Consider the following 18,444-nt stretch of genomic DNA (forward strand, 5'->3'; position numbering starts at 1 on the left):
CAGATCATGAGCCGTTTCTTTTCATCTCCAGACTTTTCTCATCATTCTGGTAAAAGTTCATCTGGGTTTCATCTGTCCATAGAACTTATTTTGTTATTTTACAGAGATGCAAAGGCTCTTTTAGATGTTTTCTCGCAAAGTCTAATCTGGCCTTATTCATGAATAACAGTTTGCACCTTGTTTTGAAATTTCATTCATGAAGGTGCTTCTTGATTGTAGACTTTGATAATGATATGCCTACCTCTTCCAGGGTGTTCTCGGGTTTGTTACATGTCGAGAACACCCTGGAAGAGGTAATCTGCTTTTCTTAACCTTGGGAGTTACCTTCTGTGTTGTTGAGCAGGTCAGGACTGGTTCATTTGTAAAACAATCTGGTTCATTTGTAAAAGACATTCTGTCTTTTACAAATGAACCAGATTGTTGATTTGCGCTCTCTCTCTGCGGTTTTATTTTTGCAGTCTAATGAAGGTCTCCTTAATTTGCATCAACATTTGTTTGTTACAAAATCCAACACTTGGAATCAACTCCTGATACTTTCTGTGCTTCGGCTGTTATGGAATACCATGGGAACAGGCCTCACCAGACTGTGAAACTGTTTGTCAGTCAATTGCCCAATTACTTCAGAGCCTCTGTAAATGGGGGGCACTGTGCATAAAAATGGCCCGAATTCCTAAACAGTTGTTAAACCCATTGAATTCAAGCTGAAAGTGTGCACTTCAATCACAGTTCCTTTAAAATCCACTGTGGTAGTGTACAGAGGCAAAAATGTCCAAATACTTAAACTTTACTGCAAATATTAATCATTTTGAATCAATTTGTGTGATTCGTGCAAAGTCCAAGAGCAAAGTAGGTCTCTTTTGCTTTACATGCTCTCATTAATGTTAATGTTTGAAGTGATGGAAACCTGCTTAAGAATACATATAATAAATGTGTTTGGTTTAATTAGACCCATAAGTGTCGACATAGAGACACAAGACACAAGCAATGTATTTTCAATGTAATTTCTTTTAATATAATCTTATTTACAACGCATTTTTCATAAATGTTTAGTACATAGTAAGTTACAATACTTCTGCATCCATTACACAGTGAACTCATACCCTTGATAATACAGACTGAAATGGTCCTGCTTATTAACAGTCTTCAATTTAAAACAGAACTTTCTATGTTGTTTGCTCAACTTCTAAGCTTCTGATTTCGTTCAATTTGGAGCATTAATGACTGTTAAGAAACTCATTCATGGTGGTCTTGAAGATGACTTCTTGCCAACATTCAGGCTATGGAGAGAAAAAGGGGCAGGGATCAGGGCCACAAAAAAAGCAGGTAAAATGAGGGCTAAAACTTGTATAAAAGGCTTAGGAGATGTAACTATACAGAATTCCAGAAACACGTTCTTTCAATCCTCGGTTTAAAAAAACAAATCCAGATGACCTCTCCATAACATCAGTAGAGTTAGAATTTTTTTTAAATCAAGGCTTGGGAAAGCCACTTTGATTTCATTTTTAACAGATGTAACAGGGCATTTAAAACACCAAAAACACTAGCAGGTTTCATACAATGACAAGGAGTATTTCTCTGCAGTAATACGAATGTTAAAAAAATGTAACAAAATTCAATAGAACCCACTTTGTGGGTTACTTGCATGTGAATTGACCCTTCAACTATGGGGGAGGGGGTGATGAGGACATTAGTGTGGGCTCCACGCAGAGCATATAGCAGCTTGGTCAGTAATCACTTAGTAATAAATAATAAAATAGAGTGGATCAGAGTGGTCGCAGATACAAACAAAGGAATTAAGATTTAAAAAAAAAAAGAAAAAGAGGAGCAGGCTCATTTGATCATTTTTACAGCGTAACCGAGTGTCATGCCTGACACAAACACAAAAACACGCAGACACATAGATCTGCACTCTCTCACATGCACACACACCCAGACAAACACGTGTACATACATGCGCTCATTCTGAGACACGACAGTGGTTAAACACGAAGCATGAATACTAGTCAATCAATCGACTCGTCAGGCAGAAAGACAAACAGGCTCTGTCTTTTTTCTTTTTTTTTGTTTCGTCGTCTTCTTCACAAATCTGATTTCTATGTTCCCGGCTTCGTATGCGATTGGCTGAATCCGTCCCGAGACTTCGCTGCGGTGGTTAAACATTCTGAAGGATGACATCATAGCTTGTTAAAACAGAAGGATAAAAATGCTTCTTCAAAACATTTGAAAAAATCTTTAGTTCTTTTTTTTTTTTTTTTAAATGTTCTCCTCTTGCTGTGCTTCCTCCTTTAACCTCCAACAGGTTCGGGAGGTGAAGGGGTGGCAGGAGAGTGAGTGTGTTCTTGTGATGCTTGGCTGCTCTGTATACTTGGTGTATACTTGATATTCGGTTTGTGTGTGTGTGCATATATGTAAAATGTCACATAGTCTGTGTGCACGTGCAAGGGCCAAGTGTGCGCAGATTCATCACTCCACAGCAAAGCCGCAGGTCTCCTCCACAGCAGTCAGCAGTTTCTCGTAAAGCTTCTCGTAAGACTCATAGGGAGGGATGTCTATCCTGTTGAAACTGGAGGCAGAAAAGAGTGAATTACTTACCTAAAAAAAAAAAAATATTGACACAATTATAGACACACTAAGAGAAATCGGTTCTTACCACGTGTGAGCCTTGGGCAAGTTTTCTGTGTTAGCATCTATCAAGTGGATGGTGAAGAGTCTTGGTCCTGCAGAACCTGTAGAGCCTTACACACATACATTCTAGTTATCACTGCTCTGGTACACAGAAAAGACTTTAAATAGAAAAAGCTCTCAACACTCTTTAATGGGTTTCAGACTGAAACATGCATCTAACCATTCTCACATGAAGCTAATATTGTTCTAATTTGGGTTAAAATGTTTGCATTTAAAGGCCTTGTATATGAGTTATGTGTTGAAAAAGTCAACTAAATGCTACCATCAAAGGAATAGCAGAAGCAAAGTGTAACCAAAAGGTGTATGTTGTGTTTGTACCAGTGCATGACCCACCCTGCAGCGCTTTGAATCCCTGTAGGGGGACCCTGGTGGAGCCTGTGACAAACTGCAGGAGGCGTCCTCTCCTCTCCTCACTGAAAGCCTCCACTGCTTGCCAGAACCACCGCACCACATTGCTTTCACTTGTGCAGTGTTTCAGACGGGTGTTAGTCTTCCAGTCTGCAAGGTCTATTTTTCCTAGTCCACCAATGATCAACTGAAGAGATTTAGAGACGGGGTGGTGGGTAGGGGTTTGAGATGGATACAATGAATTAGATAATAGATTAGAAGAAGAAAATTAATCAAAACTACCAATCCAACATGCAGATATGGTAAAAGTCATATAAATATTTAATAAGTACTAATATATTGTTGACGTATCAAACGCGTACCTCAAGTTCTTTATGGTCGAAGGGTTTTAGGAGGTGCTGTGGGATGAGCTCACTGAACCCCTTCTGCAGAGCCAGAAACTGGGCTTCAATTCCACGCATAAACCTCCAGTTCACATAAAGTCTGAAATGAATAAAAAAAAAAAAAATAAGTAAACGTCTGGCAGAAGTTTGCAAGTTATGTTTACACTCTGTATCCGACAGAGTTTAGAGTACTACTGTGGACTTATTTACCTTACATATTCCTTCTTGTTCTCCTCAGTGACGGGGACATTACGACCATTAGGCTTGAGTTCATGTTGTGAGAACTTCCCAAAGGCATTGTGCTCTACACAGAACGTGTGATCGAGTACTGAAGTGATGTCATTCTCCCTGCACACAACACATCAAAATAAAAGCTGAAACGGAAACTATGTAGACAAGCACGCAGGACACAAACTAAGCAGTCTGCCTGTGCCAGGCTGAGAGGATTCATTCATTGGTGCTTTTGCTCACAATATCCAGACGAGGCTCTTGTGCAACTCGGGGTCGGTGGTCTCCAGGTCGTTGAGTTGGATGGGTTTGCCAAGCAGCTGTTTGTAAAAGGGCAATGTGAAGCTCCCGTTGATGTAGTGACCGTGAAAAACTGCCAGGCCCATCACACGACCCACAAAGTGGAAATATGACAGGTGGTCCTTAAAAGAAAGACAGTGTGAGACAGAGTCGGGACTTATTAGCATGGTTCGTTATGTGGATTTACTTGTGTGTACTCACAGGATTGATGGAGGAGTCTGGGTTGATCTGTAGTGTGTAGATATTGTCTGTGGAGTACTGGAACAGGCCGTAATAGGGGTTTAACATCTCGTGACACAGCAGGTACAACCACTCCCTGCAGACAGACACCACAATGATCACAAAGATGAAGCAGCACCAAGACTTTAGTGAAAACAATCAAATACAAGATCCTGTCTTTGTATCCAGTCTTTTGTACAAGCAGTTGATGTAGCACTTTTTCAAAACATGTGGTAAATTTATAAATTATATAGTACTTAAGTTCACAGCTGTATGTCAGACTACCCCTTACTACCTGTAAATTCTCGGTGGGAAACACTGCAGTAACATTTAACATTTAAGCGCAGGCATTAAAAGAGCTGTCACCGCGTACTTAGCGCTGGTACTTGGATGATAGGATGATAAAAGCACCGTGCAGCAAATTACCTGGCCACTCCACCATAATCGAGTCCTTCCTCTCCCCTGAACTTCACCATTAGCCGTTTCTTCAAGTCTTTGGGCCTCATCTTCATTATCTGCCGGTATGACTCCTGTATAACGCACACAGCTTTAATTACAGGCTATCAGGTTTAGATCAGTTTTCTTTTGTTAATCGGTTATTTAATATTCACAGCCAGTGCTTCTGTGTTTCCTCCGCTTCCACCTGCACTCACCTCAAAGATCTCCTCTCGGGACACCTCTATACGACAGTGTCCCGCTTGAGGCTGCTGCAGCGACAGCTCGTGGCGGAGCAGCTTTAACTTGTGCACTAAATCTCTTTCGTATCGCGCTGCCACATCTCCATCCCCTCCTCCTCCGCCGCCGCCACTTACTCCTCCACCGACCCCCTCCTCACCCCCCACATCCATCTGGGGGGCCTGGGAAGATTCCTTCACTTGTGATTGCTGACTGGAGGTGGGAAGAAGTAGAGGAGAAGAACAGAAGGGAAATATAAGGTTGTGGAAGAATGATACGCACAGGATTACACACAGTCCCATTCAGCATAAGCAGTGAAATCTACCATAAGCTCATGTTTCTGTATATCACACCAGTCAGCAGCGTTAGTAGGTCGGTGGCAGATTAGATTGGTCCATGCTTTACCTGATAATGTTGTGTAGGCGCGGGTCTGTGAACTGTGTGGTTCGGTTGTTGTGGTCCACAAAGTAGATCCGGCCAGACACGGTGCTTCGGACCTCCCAGCCTACAGGTAAAGGCCCGAGTTCCTCACAGCTCACGCTGGCCAAATCCCTGCACCAGTAACACATAAACACAGTGAGACAGAGCACCACATTTCCACCTGTTCTGAACATGCATACTAAGTAGTATAATCCTCATACTGAACTAAACTTGGACCCCAAAGGCCCATGAAAAGCTACTAAGAGTTATTTTATTTATCTGCTGCTGAATAAGAGCATAAAAAAAGACACCGGGCATGCTCTAAAGACAAATGGATCAAAGTGTTTGTGCATTTCTTTTAAATATTGCTGCTCATTACAGGGTCGAACTGTGTATTTAGTGTTGGGTCACAAATTTGAAGAAACTGTTAAACCTCTTTGGGCTGCAAACATTATTAAAACCAAAACATTTGTTGAAGAAATGCTTGCACATGTTTACTGTGATCAGTACCTCACCATAACAGATTTTGCATTTTTCTTCAGTGTGAAACAAAACACTTGAATTTCATCATTTTTTGGCACTCTTTACATAACCCTTGAATCATAAACTTTAAAACACAGTCATTTTGACATGTTTATGATTAAGGTCAGCATATAGGGTCAGAAGTAATGGCCTGTTATGACAGATTTATAGTTAGCAGTAATTAATATTGCTGACATTTTTATGACCGGGGGCAGTTTGTACTCTCAAAACCATCCATAAATCTTACTAATTAAGAATTGTAAGTGGTGTAAAACTGCCACAGTCAGCCATTAGCACAAATTATGAGATCATAAAACAAGATGTATCTACACAAAGTATAACTTGTAGATAAAGTATGATATAAGATGTAGATAAGGCCTAAAATGTTAGCCTGAGTGTATAAATCAAATGCTTAAAACATTAATTTTAGTGTATTGACAAGTCAACCATATCACTCTAGTTTAGAATAGGTACAAGATTAGAGTTATAATCCCAACTATCTGATTGTCCTCTATGAGCATGCACTCAGCACAAGTAGGAACTCCCTCTTAACATGCAAAGAAAAGTTTAAATTACATGTAAACCTACATGTGAATGCACTCACTTACAGAAACAGACTTTTCTCGTTAAGCCTTTAGAAACATTTCATACAATCCTAAGTATAACCCTGAGAGTCGAGTACTTTAATGTGTTAAGTCTGTCTGCAGATGCAGTGGCTAAGTCTCTTTGTGGGCTTTCACCTCTTTTCCAGTTATGCTTGGACTAAATGAAGTGCAGCATAGTCATACCGTGGTATCCGGGGGTCATGCCAGGTGCTGACGCCTGTCTGTGTGTGGAGGAAGTACACCTGGCCCTGCACTGTTGTTCGCTGCTCTGTTTTAACAAGAAAAGAAAGCCATTAAATGGACTATGTGAGGTTTAGGTTAAACAAATATCTATAGCCACAACAGGAGTTCATCACTGACCGTATCCCTCTGGCAGGTCAGGCGGTTGGTGCCCATGCGGTCTGTTCTGAGGGGTGTGGCCATGACCTCTGGAGTCCTGCCCTCTGATTCGCTGGGTCTGAAGACGGCTCTCCTGACTGGGAGAGTCGAGCCGACAGTTCCCGCCTCCCGCGGCACCAGTGGAGTCGGAGTAGGGCAGCGGTTCTTCACTGAAACACCCCTCAAACACAGGCCTACACACAAACGCACAAAGAAAAACACACTGGAATCACATGACGGGTCAACTGCTTTTTATTTAAAACTCAGCGCAACAAAGACAGCAGGAGGGACAAATACTTAACAAATAGAACTAAAATAATCCTCTGACCTAAAACAGGTTGTTGTGTAACATCACATGAGATCCAAACAACAGTCTTGTATTTAAAAGTTAGGGTGTGATATTAGCAGGGTTAACATCTGGTGACACTCACCCATCATTTTCTAACAGTCCTCTACAGTCCACAACAGGGCCTCCGCTGCCAATGCGGTCTCGTGTTTGCAGGCTCACTGTAAACAAGGAGGACGGACAGGTCAGAGAGTTGACGCCGTGTTAGAGGGGGGAGCGCAGAACGTGCACACAGTGAAAGAAAAGCAACAATATGACTAATCTGTACATCGCTGTCCAGCCTTACCTACAATCTGCCCCCGCACTGCATCACTGTCAGAGGGGTTCAGCTTACATAGATCTAGACGCTGGTCTGAAACAGGAAGCAAATACACTTTTATTTTCTTCACAGAGCAGCACTAAATAAATGCTGTGAAAATGTGTGTATTTAAAATCAGAGCAGTTGATAAAGGCGACGGCCTTACATCCTGTGTCTTTTAGCCTGCTGATGGCATTAGAAAGCAGTCGTATGCAGCCCAGAAAACCTGCCCCCTGTCGTTTATGGATCTTCTTGTGGTTCCATATACTGATAGTGATGGAGTCTGTTTTACCAATGTAGCTAAAAGAAAAAACAAGTGACAAGTGCAACAGGTCTCTTTAATCCAGCTTTTGAAGGCGAGCCATTTTAAAGGTCAAAGATCTGAATGAATGAAACAATCAACATCTGTAGATCTTCTGCATCTTTAATGAGTTGTTACATTTACATATAACTGAAAATCAATTAAAATGATAAATCAATTAAATTGCTGCCAAAAGTGGAGGAGTTTAAGTGTCTTGAGGTCTTCACGAGCTCAATTCAATTCAATTTTATTTATACAGCTCCAAATCACTAGAACAGTCGCCTCAAGGCACTTTAAATTGCAAGGTAGACCCTATGATATTACATACAGAGAAAAACCCAACAATCATATAACTCCCTATGAGCAAGCACTTTGGCAACAGTGGGAAGCAAAAACTCCCTTTTAACAGGAATAAACCTGCAGCAGAACCAGGCTCAGGGAGGGACGGCCATCTGCTGCGACCGGTTGAGGTGAGAGAAGGAAGACAGGATAAAGGACATGCTGTGGAAGAGAGCCAGAGCTGTGAGACTGACGCAGGGATTGGGGGCAGATGCTGTACTGATCTGTGGTGATGAAGAGAGAGCTGAGCTTAAAACTGAATCTGTTGATTAACTGGTTGACCTATGCCCCCACCTTCACCTATGGTCATGAGCTCTTGGTAGTGACCGAAGGAATGAGGTGGCGGACACCAGTAGCAGAAATTAGTTTCCTTCGAAGGGTGGCTAGCCTCTCACTTAAACAGATTTCATATTTTCTGTGTCTGTGAGTTTGCTAGGGTCTGTTTGGGTCCCAGTGACGTCAAACTCATCATCAGACAGTCAGTGTGAGGGTCAGCTCAGGCAGCCACGTACCTGCCTGTTTTTTGTAACCGCACAGATTCATCTGCAGAGAATTTACATTACAATCCACCAATGACGCATCCCATCAAGGCAGCGTACTTCAAAGAAGTATAACAGGAATGAATATTTGGCTGTAGGGTCTCCAGCAGTCCGTGTCCCCAACAGAGACACAGGCTTTGCAGGCTTTAGAGACAGGGTGAGGAGTTGAGTCATTTGAGAGGGATTCAGAACAGCGCCACTGCTATTTCACATCGAAAGAAATCGTTCGGGCATCTGAAAAGGATGCCTCCTGCACACCAGGCCTCAGGTTAGACCCAGAACTTGCTGGCTCCAACCTGCTGGCTTAGGAATAACTCAGTGTCGCCTGGTGATGACTGGGAAGAGGTGGCCGGGGCAAGGGACTCTCTGTTTGAGTCCCCAGTATACCTGGTGCGTTTATCGCTTTGTGTGCTGCCGGTAATGTCTTTAAAAGTCACTTCTACTCATGCCCTGTGATAAGGCACAGGCAGCTGCCAATGTCTTTTCATGAATGATAGGTGTCGCCACTCAGACAACACCACCACATCTGTCAAAAACTGTTGTTTTATTTTAGTCTGTTTAAAAAGCACGACAGAGTACTGCTGCCTCCGTGATCTGAACACAGACAAGTGGTAGCAAATGGATGGATGGCTATGTTAAACTAATTATCATTCATTTTAAATATCTATACCTGAGCAGAAATTACTTTACTGTAAACGTATAGTAGATTTGTTTTTAGTGCTGTGGAGGAGACTCACAGGTCATAGTGCTGATTCCATTTGGGGTCCAGTGTGCTCTTTACTGTGTCTGTAGAGTGGCATTGACCTGATCCGTCCACCACGACTTTGGCAAAAGGATCTGGCAGACCTGCACACAAAAACTTGTAATTAAAAATCCGTTGCCCATAAAGTCTCTCAAAATCCAAAGTGGCTTAGGTGCTTCTCATAAACATGGTCTCCATGATAAAACATTTAACATAAATGGAGTTGTTGTATTTGTATCTAGACTAATACTGGCCTGCAGTTTAAAAACAAACAGGAAATTCAGTTTGTTTGCCATTCTTATTAACAGTACTTGAGATTCACCATCTAATCTGACAGGAAATGAAGACTCTAATCCAGGCAGCCTTTAACAAATTCTGACCAAGAACAAAACTGGGCACACTCGGAGAAGCTTTGCAGCCTTAAACAAACCCCTGATTGTGGGGTGACAGTCAGGGTCATTGTTGTATTCCAGCGCTACCACAGGTCAACAGTTATCCCTCAGAACAGCAAATGAGCAACATCAATGGCACTCTGTTTTCACAGTCGCTCCTATGTCACACGGGCTCTTTATAATGCCAGAAATATGCATGTGAAAAAGATCACAATCAAAGTACTTACGAAAGAAGTCTTTCTTTGCGAGGTTCTTGGCACATAATACTGCAAGAGAAAGGAGAAAAAAATTACACAAATATATGTAATATCACAGCACGTGGGCTGACACAGTGGACGCATCTGAGGGGAAAGAATGTGGGTCAGGATAAATGTATGAATACCAGAGGACGGTCATGAAAGTGGATATGACACGGACAGAGAAGTACAGGCTAGTGTCAGGCAAAACGCACAAAGACAGACACACGCTGAAAGACCACCCACGGAAAAAGCAGGAGACCACTTTCTATACCCACACCATCTTTGTAGAGTCAGAGAGCAAAGCTCAATCTGACCAAGACTCTGAGAATTTGTAAGTGTGTGCAAACTGTTGTTTATCGTGTACGTGGGTGTACACAAAGTCTGGTTATTTGTTTCCCCAGACAGCTGGCATATGACACCCTAGGCTAGCTCTCCTCTAACACTGAAAACACAAGAGATCAACAACTTTACAGCTATTTATTTATTTATTTTTTAGAAATACACTCAAGTGTTTGTTTCAGGGCAGAACAAAAACAAGCTGCATGTTGGTTTTCACAGCTGATGCAATGCAATTCAAAAGGTAAGCTGTAATCAACACGGATAATGTTTACACTTCAAGTCCACCGGGCCTTTGTCAAATTTATATGCAGTGTTTTTATTTGGGCTGGTAAGTAAAGTGTAGGGTGTATACCTGTGAGCTCTGCTTTGTAAAGAAACAGTAAGGTTTTTGTTCTGACTGCATGTGAGCTTTGTGTTTGCTGTTCGACACACGTATCTGTAAAGATCCGCTGATCACCGTGCATTAAAAAGGAGCTTCAAAGTTCCGCTTTTTTTAGTTATCTGTCCTGATGTTTCATCTCTTATTTCATCATGTCATAACAGCCAGTATGCTTAAGATTAGATTATCATCTTCTTCTGGTGCGCTAACATTTCTAAAGGTTAAAAAAAGAAGAATGTATTGGGCTAGCTTCATTTAGTCACCATCGGCGTCCAGAAGACACTGTAGTATTTCTGGCTTCTCATCCCGTCACAGACGACGGCAGATCTAAACTTAGTTTTAGTCATTTTTAACTTTAGTTTTTAGGAAGAGAAGAATCCACACACTCCGTGTCATGACTACGTGGGCAACAGCACAAATGCACAAACAGCACTTTCTGCCATAATTAGTAATCGTTTGCTTTGGAAGGCACTGAAGAGTGGAAATCACTAAAGCTGCACTAACTAACAGCTACAACTAACAACTAACAGCTTGAGTGAAAGTGACTACGTGCAGGCAAACACAGCAGTCCCAATGCCTCTAGCCTCTGCTGTCAATGCAGAAAAAAAACCACAGTTAAGCCACTGTACTGGGTTATTGACAACATATAGGTTATGTGTGGATAAAGTATGATTTCCGTTGTTGTCATGTTGCACATTTACTCCTGTGTTACTGCAGAATATCAGTGTGAGTCTAGTGATTCACAGTCACACTGATATTTTAAGGAAGTAAAGGCAAAATCTAACGTGAACAGCACATTTCTTGAGCTGGACTGCAATGTCAGCAATTTATTTATTTTTTGATTATTCTTTAAATATTAAAAATACACCACTATGGACCAACATAAAGGTCGCCAGAAAGTATTTATGAGTTCTTGTGCTAGTTTCAGCTCAAACTGTTTGACATGACAAGTAATTAAGATAAACGGCCTGCTCTGTAGCCAAAAACAAGACAGCCTGACAGAACCTTAGAAAAATAATGTGGCTTCATCTCTCTGTTGTTCATTTTCATATTAAAATGAATTTGGGGGGGGGGGGGGGGGGGGGTGTCAAAATCAGATCTGAGTTAGAATGTGTAACCCAATCAATCACCTGCATGGAGCTTGGCAGGGGAGCAATGGGTGCATGAAGTGGGTAGGAGAGTCATCCCACACATCTGAAGGATTTTGTGGCCTTCATTACACATCTACCGCAACTTTAAATTACCTTTCATGGCAAGTTGAAATAAGCAGACTCTGCACTTAGTCTACTTTTATGATCCCTTAATTATTTGCCCTTCTTTTTTTTACCCAAATGACCAAATATTTGTGTTCCTCAACATGTAAATTTGGTGCTTTTCTTGTTTTGTGTCCATTAATAGATTTAATCCTTGAGCTTCACACTGCTGACCTGATAAAGCAATATTTTCATTTATTACCCCAGGCACTGGACTAGATCAGTGTAATTAATTCTTTAGAAGCTGATTTAAAAAAGTATTCTGCATATTAATAAAGATAATCTCAAAAGTCCAATCCAATCTACACTAACTGAACAATGCTGGTGAGACACTGGGAACATTTCAGAGTTAAGTACTGCTGGTACCGTCAGGGGAAAACAACCTTAGATCTTAACTGATCTGCCACACACCTAAACTGCCTTTTGATTCGGTTTGGCCCAGACAGCTATCTAGGAAGTTAGTCAGGGAGTCAGTGGTTTAGGATGTGGTGGCCAGAGTGGCACGTACGTGTCTGGTGTTGCCTAGTCCATTTCCTGTGATTAACCAATGGAGAATGGCTTCAGGATATCCTTCCCTGTTCCCTGTCAACCTCTTCCAATCCTTTCCTCCTGACTCACACATTCCACACTGAGACTTCATCTTTTCTACAGACGTAATGAAAGAAACGCAGTGTGTGAGGAGAGGGAGGGAATCGAGTTTCTAAAGTCTGCCACCTATTTCAGACTGGAAGCAAAGGAAGCCTCTGTCGCTGTCCCTGCTGTGCTATTCACCAATTCTTCCCACAATGTGTTTTCTGACTTGCTCTTCTGTGGCCCTGAATGTGTGACAGGACCTTTCTCAGCATCTCAGGAAATTCCTCATTCTGCGAAGGTCATGGCTGGTAAAAAACACACAGAGCTTACAGCCTAACAGCTCAGCTGGTTCTCAGTTTCTTTCCCCACTGTCATTTCCCTTTCTTTTTATTTGCATTTACTGCCTTTCTGTTTAAAAAAAAAGAAGTATGAAAAAGCTAGACCGTCAGTGGGGTAGTGATGGCGGGGGTTCTATTCATCCAATCTTGATGGGACAAGTAGAAACAGTTTGAGAGAGGTGAAGAAAAAGTGAGCTTCTTTTGCACCAGTCAGTCAGCTACATAAGGAATATAAAAAAAAATCACATCAACCATCTCCTACAGACGTTAGCAAACTTGCTCTACACCTCTTTGACACCAGATATTCTTTGGATAATGACCAGAAATGCACAACTGCAGCGCCTAATTAAAGCTTCCTAAATCACCATTAATGGCAGAGTGTTCCGGTAACGAAGCCAAGGTAGTGCAATCTCTTTGCACTTTGATCACAGCTCGAGTCAAAAAAACATGATGAATGCTGACAAACTTCGAGCGGTCTAGACTTTCTTGTCTCAGCAAGCGCCCGCAGCCTTACAAGCAGAACAACTCGTGAGTTTATGATGATGTCATTTCCTGTATGACCTTCTTCTTTCGGCAACAAAAACAAAGCAGCGGTTGGTGGACATGTGAGCAAATATCACACCTGCTCAATAACAAGTAGCCTGCAGTACACAGACGCAGGACAACAGAAGGGCTTGCACAAACACCCAGACAATGGTTCTGTAATGAAGAATAAGTGGACGCTGAGGCTCTTTAACCTCTTCATCCATGTTTCTACATCCTGTTTTGCATGCTTTTCTGTAAATGTGTTTCTGCACATACTGCAAGCTTAGTAAGTGAAGGGATTAGAAATGCTTATGCTGCTTCCTAAGTAAGCATGAATCTGACTCCCCCCTTCTCTCCTCTGTTGTATCCATCACACAAACACTCACTTTTATTTCACTGCTTTTTTCTCCTTTTCTTTGATTGTTCCTCATTCCCTCACACTTCTGTCCTCCTCTTTTCAGCTCCTTCACCCCTTCCCTCTCAAGTAACCTCTTGTCCTGACACTGCCCTGTATTGCAGCTCAGGCAAGTTAAGCGCTCAATCCGACAGACTGGCACCAAAACCTGAGCGGCACGTGTTGCGTCCACTAACTTTATCCTACTAAATGACTGATTCTTTAATTCCTTTCATGGCATTTTCCACAATAAAACACCATTCACTTACAAACAAAAACACCCTTTTCTCCACCATTTTTGACCTACTTATGCTCTGCATCTTACCTTGACCATATTTTTGCATTCAAATGTTATGTTTCACAAGCTCAAAAACCAGAGATACACTACAGCTAGTTATTTTATTTATTTATTTTTTTTAAATATTACTGCAGTTGCAAGTTTTTGGTATCAAAACTCACAAAATTGGCATATGATCAAACATTTGGTGCTTTTTTCAAAATATTTAACACTCTGTATGACATAAATAATTTGGTTATACATTGGTTTCAATACAGAAGCTACTTCTGACTGTTCCCTTCTCACAAGCGGTGGATGCACTGGGTTGATTTGGTAGAGTTTTATGCCAGATGCCCAACATAATGCAACCCCAGGGATTCATGTGTCTCTGGCTGGAATTCAACCAGTATCCTTTTGCTTCCTGAACAAATGTCTATACCGCATTACACAAGTTTCAAAATAGTTTACATTTCCCCCCCCGTTTTCATTAAGTATTTGACTTACTTAGGTCTGCCATGTTACTCAAAGCAATACTTAAGCTTAAGAAAAAGATAACGAACACAGGAAGACACAACAATCACTTGTAAACACAACAAAGTCTCTCAGATCTGACCCAGTGTCAAACATGCTTATGTCCCTACTGCGCACACACACACGTGCACGCTTTTCAGATATACTGATGTTAAGGGGGGGAAACAACCAACTCTTTCTGGCAGACTAAACAGAGCTGGCCAGCCTGGCAGCATTGCACTCCCATTGGCTCATTGAACATTCCTTACCCAATTAGAATTCCACTCATACCTGTGGAGGCGGGGCACAGTCAGGGGCAATAACCTCTGGTTGCATACAAGTTTACACACACATACCTTCTCTGCTTGCTTTCATTTTAACTCATCTGATGAATCACTTAACGATAACATACTTTTTGTAGAGCTTATTTTACCAGAGTCGCTTACAGTAAACTTTATCATAAGAGGACACGATCTATTATAATCCCGGATGACTGCAGTGTTTTAACTGATTCTGATTAAAATGATTTGTTATCAGTTAATCTACCAATCTTAGTAGTATATAAAATACCCGCTTACAGTTGATACAATGACATAATCTATTTTGATCACGGATGTCACTCTTGAATGTCAAGAGTGACATCAGTCCTTTGTTATTATTTCAAACAAAAGGAGCGGTGAACTGTTCTTTTGCGGATCTACGTGGCTAAGTGAGACTCAGTGATAACGTCAGGCGCAGATAACCTCAAACTGAAATGTATAAACAGTGGGATAAGTGACGAAGTGTGCTAGATCCGTTGGTCTGATTCCCGTCCTTCCTTCTTGAAATCCACTCTGAGAGGAAGAGTCAGTAAGTAAACAGCATGTGGGGTGCATTTTCAGACAGCACTTCACCACATCAGTGCTGACAGGCATTTGCTTGAAAAGACATCCATCACAATCATACCTTTGCAGTACACTGCTGCAATGTTCCATGAAAACCACACAAAGAAATATTTAGTCTGACGGAAAGCAAATTTTAGTGTGTGTTATTGCTCAGTTTTGACTCAGGGGGACAAGGCGTCTGCTCAGCGGGGTCATTTCCATTTGAATAGAGGCCCTTGGATGCCCAGTGGGGTTACATTATCAACAGTAGGAACCTTTGTTCCAGCTGTGACTGTATGTGGAGCAGAGGAGGAAACTTCTATATGACCTACAGGGCAGACTCCGACCCACAAACTGAAAAATAAAAAAATTATCTCAATTCGGTTGAATAAATGACCCCTGAAGAACAAACATGCTGCACTTCCTTCAGTGGGGACAAGTTCAACGAGTCCGACATTTGTGCAGCTACAGCTGACACAGCAGCGAAATGCCAATCGATACTCATTGGTAATCCGGACTAGGATGTCAAATCTAGCGGGAGATCAATTTTCATACAGGCTGCCGCTCGACATTTGCTCTCTCCCCCGCGTTACAGAGCTCGCCGCATTCGGCTGAAGCGGAGGTTTCGGCTGGTGGTCAGCACCCCCCAAAAAGGGTGTAGCTAGCAAGCGCTAGCGGTCAACATTAACCACAATGTTACTATTAGCTAGCAGGCTAAGAAGCCACTGTTAGTGGTTGATAAAGTTTCTGAGCGTGGCTTTCAAGCGTCGGCATTCACCACGACTAGCGGACTAGTAGCCTGTCTCAGCTGCAAAACGCACAGGACAGTGAACAGCTCCTCGGCTGTCCTCTCGGTAATTTACTTAGCATCTAAGCTAACAAGCTAGCACTCGGCTGGTGTTTGCCACACAAAAACCGGATGTTTGGGCGAACAGCAGACTCGAGAGGCTCAAAGACACTTCGCGTCGTCTCGTTAGGTTTGCTAAAATCAACACGTTACCGAGCAAACACTGAGTTCCGGTTTAAACGTGCACCGTAAGCTCTTTCTTTCGCTCTCGCTTTTACCTGTCAGTCGGATTTTGATGCTGGACCCGTTCCTCCGACTCCCAGGATTCGACATCACTCCGGGAAAAACGATCACACAAACTTCCCTGTCGAGCCAGCCAAAATCACAGTTTCACCAAGTAATGGAACTGCGAATAACTTCAGTTTCCACACATGCGGTTTGCTTTTGGTTTCCTCACGGATAAAAATGTATTATTTCACCGCAAAGTCTTGCGCTCCTTCGAAATCCGACAACACGGGAGAACATTTTCGGGCAGGCTCAAGCACGTACTGACGTATTGTTCTCAGGGTCTGTACAGTACGTGCTCGCTCCGGGAAGCGTGGGCGTGCCCGTGGTGATCAGATTCTTTCAAGTCTTTAGACATTCTGTTTTGGTTTTTACTTCAGTAATTAGGGCCCGAGCATTAAAAGTACGAAGACCCTACTGGAATTGCTACGTTTATTATTATTCAGACAAAACAAGTGGCATTTTGAGGGCTTTAACATACTTAAAATAGAGAAAAAATAAATAAATGTTGCACACGTGTCAGGTCTGGTAAAAAAATTTTTTGGTATTTTAATAGTTTCGCATATGCGTGGTGCAAAATGGCTCTAGTGCGCCACCTATGCGTTGTTAAATAAAGTCCTATGACCACATAGTTTGGGCTACATGAATGAAATTTGGCACAGACGTGTAACATACCAAGACGAACAAAAAAGTAATTGGGCCCATCAACGCAAACCCAACAGGAAGTCCACCATTTTGAATTGAATGTGAGATTTTGGCACCGATTTTGCCATTTCCAGGCGTTGTACTATTGCGAACTCCTAGGAATTTGATCAGATCAGCTTCATATTTGGTCTGTGTCAACTACACACCCGGGCCATTTAATTTACAGCAGCATTCATTTTGTTAAAAAATACAAAAATAGAACAACACACAGAACGGGCCAACATTTAACTAAAAATTGTTCAATTCAACAAAACTCAATAATTTTGCTGAAATGATACTGCTAGGTGTTTTGTTAGCTAGGCTATTTCACCTTGTTCAGGGATATTAGCTTCAAGGGGCGGTGTAAAAAGCATTGTTTTGCGTTTTTAAAAGTGACAGTTATGGATTGAATTGGATTGCTAAACATAATTTTCACATAGTTTTCTTTTTCGTGTTCAACACTTCAAGCAAGCTAACATCAAGTGTGTGACAAACTCATAGTCGATCGATGTGGTCTGTGTGTGCCAGGCCAGCAGTCAAATCAGTTAAGGTAAGAAGATGCCTCTGTTTAGAAATATATGACCAAAAGCGGGTATCTTAAGGTGTGAGATGCCCCCTGCTAAAGGGGAACGTCACTTACATTGTTGTTAAAAAAGCATTTGCTCCCTTCCGAAATTTTATGGACTCCAGTGAACCACAGTGAGATCCATTAACCACAATTGGAAAAGAACTTGTAACAGTGGTGAACCTTACCAGGAGTGGCTGGCCTACCAACATTCAGTGCATCGATGACTCATCCAGGAGGTCACAAAAGAACCCAGAACAACATTAACGAACTGCAGTCCTCACTCGCCTCAGTCAGAGTTCATGATTAAACAATAAGAAAGAGACTGGACATAAATGGCATCCATGGAAGTGTTCCAATGAGAAAACCACTGGTGACCGCAAAGAACAAAACGCCTCGTCTCACATCCGCCACAGCTCATCTTAATGATCCCCAAAACTTTGGGAAAAGATTCAAAAGTTTCAGAAGGGTTAAACAGTCCAAAATGTCTCCACAGAAATGCGCCACCGCTGTAAAATGTACAATATGGACGATAAATATAGCCACTATTTACAGTTTTCACACAAACATTTTCACACGAGTGTACCGCAGTGAAGTGTTGCATTATTTGCAGGTGTACACCATAAATTTAGAGAGTCGTTATCTGATGGTTCAAGGGGTCCCAGAAATTGATGTTATAACTTAGTTGATTCGGCTGTTTGCCCTCTATGGAG

General features: G+C 41.9%; 1 protein-coding gene across 2 annotated transcripts; it reads right to left on the reverse strand.

Moving 5' to 3' along the window:
- Positions 1 to 989: 989 nt before the first annotated feature.
- smurf1 (SMAD specific E3 ubiquitin protein ligase 1) lies at positions 990 to 16,757 on the reverse strand. Of its 2 annotated transcripts, none has more exons than XM_006797989.3 (18): positions 16,476 to 16,757; positions 9,948 to 9,986; positions 9,324 to 9,432; positions 7,574 to 7,707; positions 7,396 to 7,461; positions 7,195 to 7,270; positions 6,746 to 6,957; positions 6,569 to 6,653; positions 5,244 to 5,390; positions 4,817 to 5,051; positions 4,590 to 4,693; positions 4,146 to 4,260; positions 3,888 to 4,066; positions 3,627 to 3,764; positions 3,396 to 3,516; positions 3,019 to 3,220; positions 2,651 to 2,726; positions 990 to 2,563 (listed from the first exon to the last, which is right to left on the reverse strand). In XM_006797989.3, the coding sequence occupies exons 1-18, from the start codon at positions 16,528 to 16,530 to the stop codon at positions 2,464 to 2,466; spliced, it is 2,193 nt and encodes a 730-aa protein (XP_006798052.1). In that variant the 5' UTR covers positions 16,531 to 16,757; the 3' UTR covers positions 990 to 2,463. The 2 variants fall into 2 exon arrangements, with proteins under 2 accessions (XP_006798052.1, XP_006798051.1); XM_006797988.3 differs by having other exon boundaries at positions 2,651 to 2,735.
- Between the last annotated feature and the right edge of the window lie 1,687 nt (positions 16,758 to 18,444).

This window comes from Neolamprologus brichardi, chromosome 4, assembly GCF_056152115.1.
Source record: "Neolamprologus brichardi isolate AB-2024 chromosome 4, ASM5615211v1, whole genome shotgun sequence".
NCBI lineage: Eukaryota > Metazoa > Chordata > Actinopteri > Cichliformes > Cichlidae > Neolamprologus > Neolamprologus brichardi.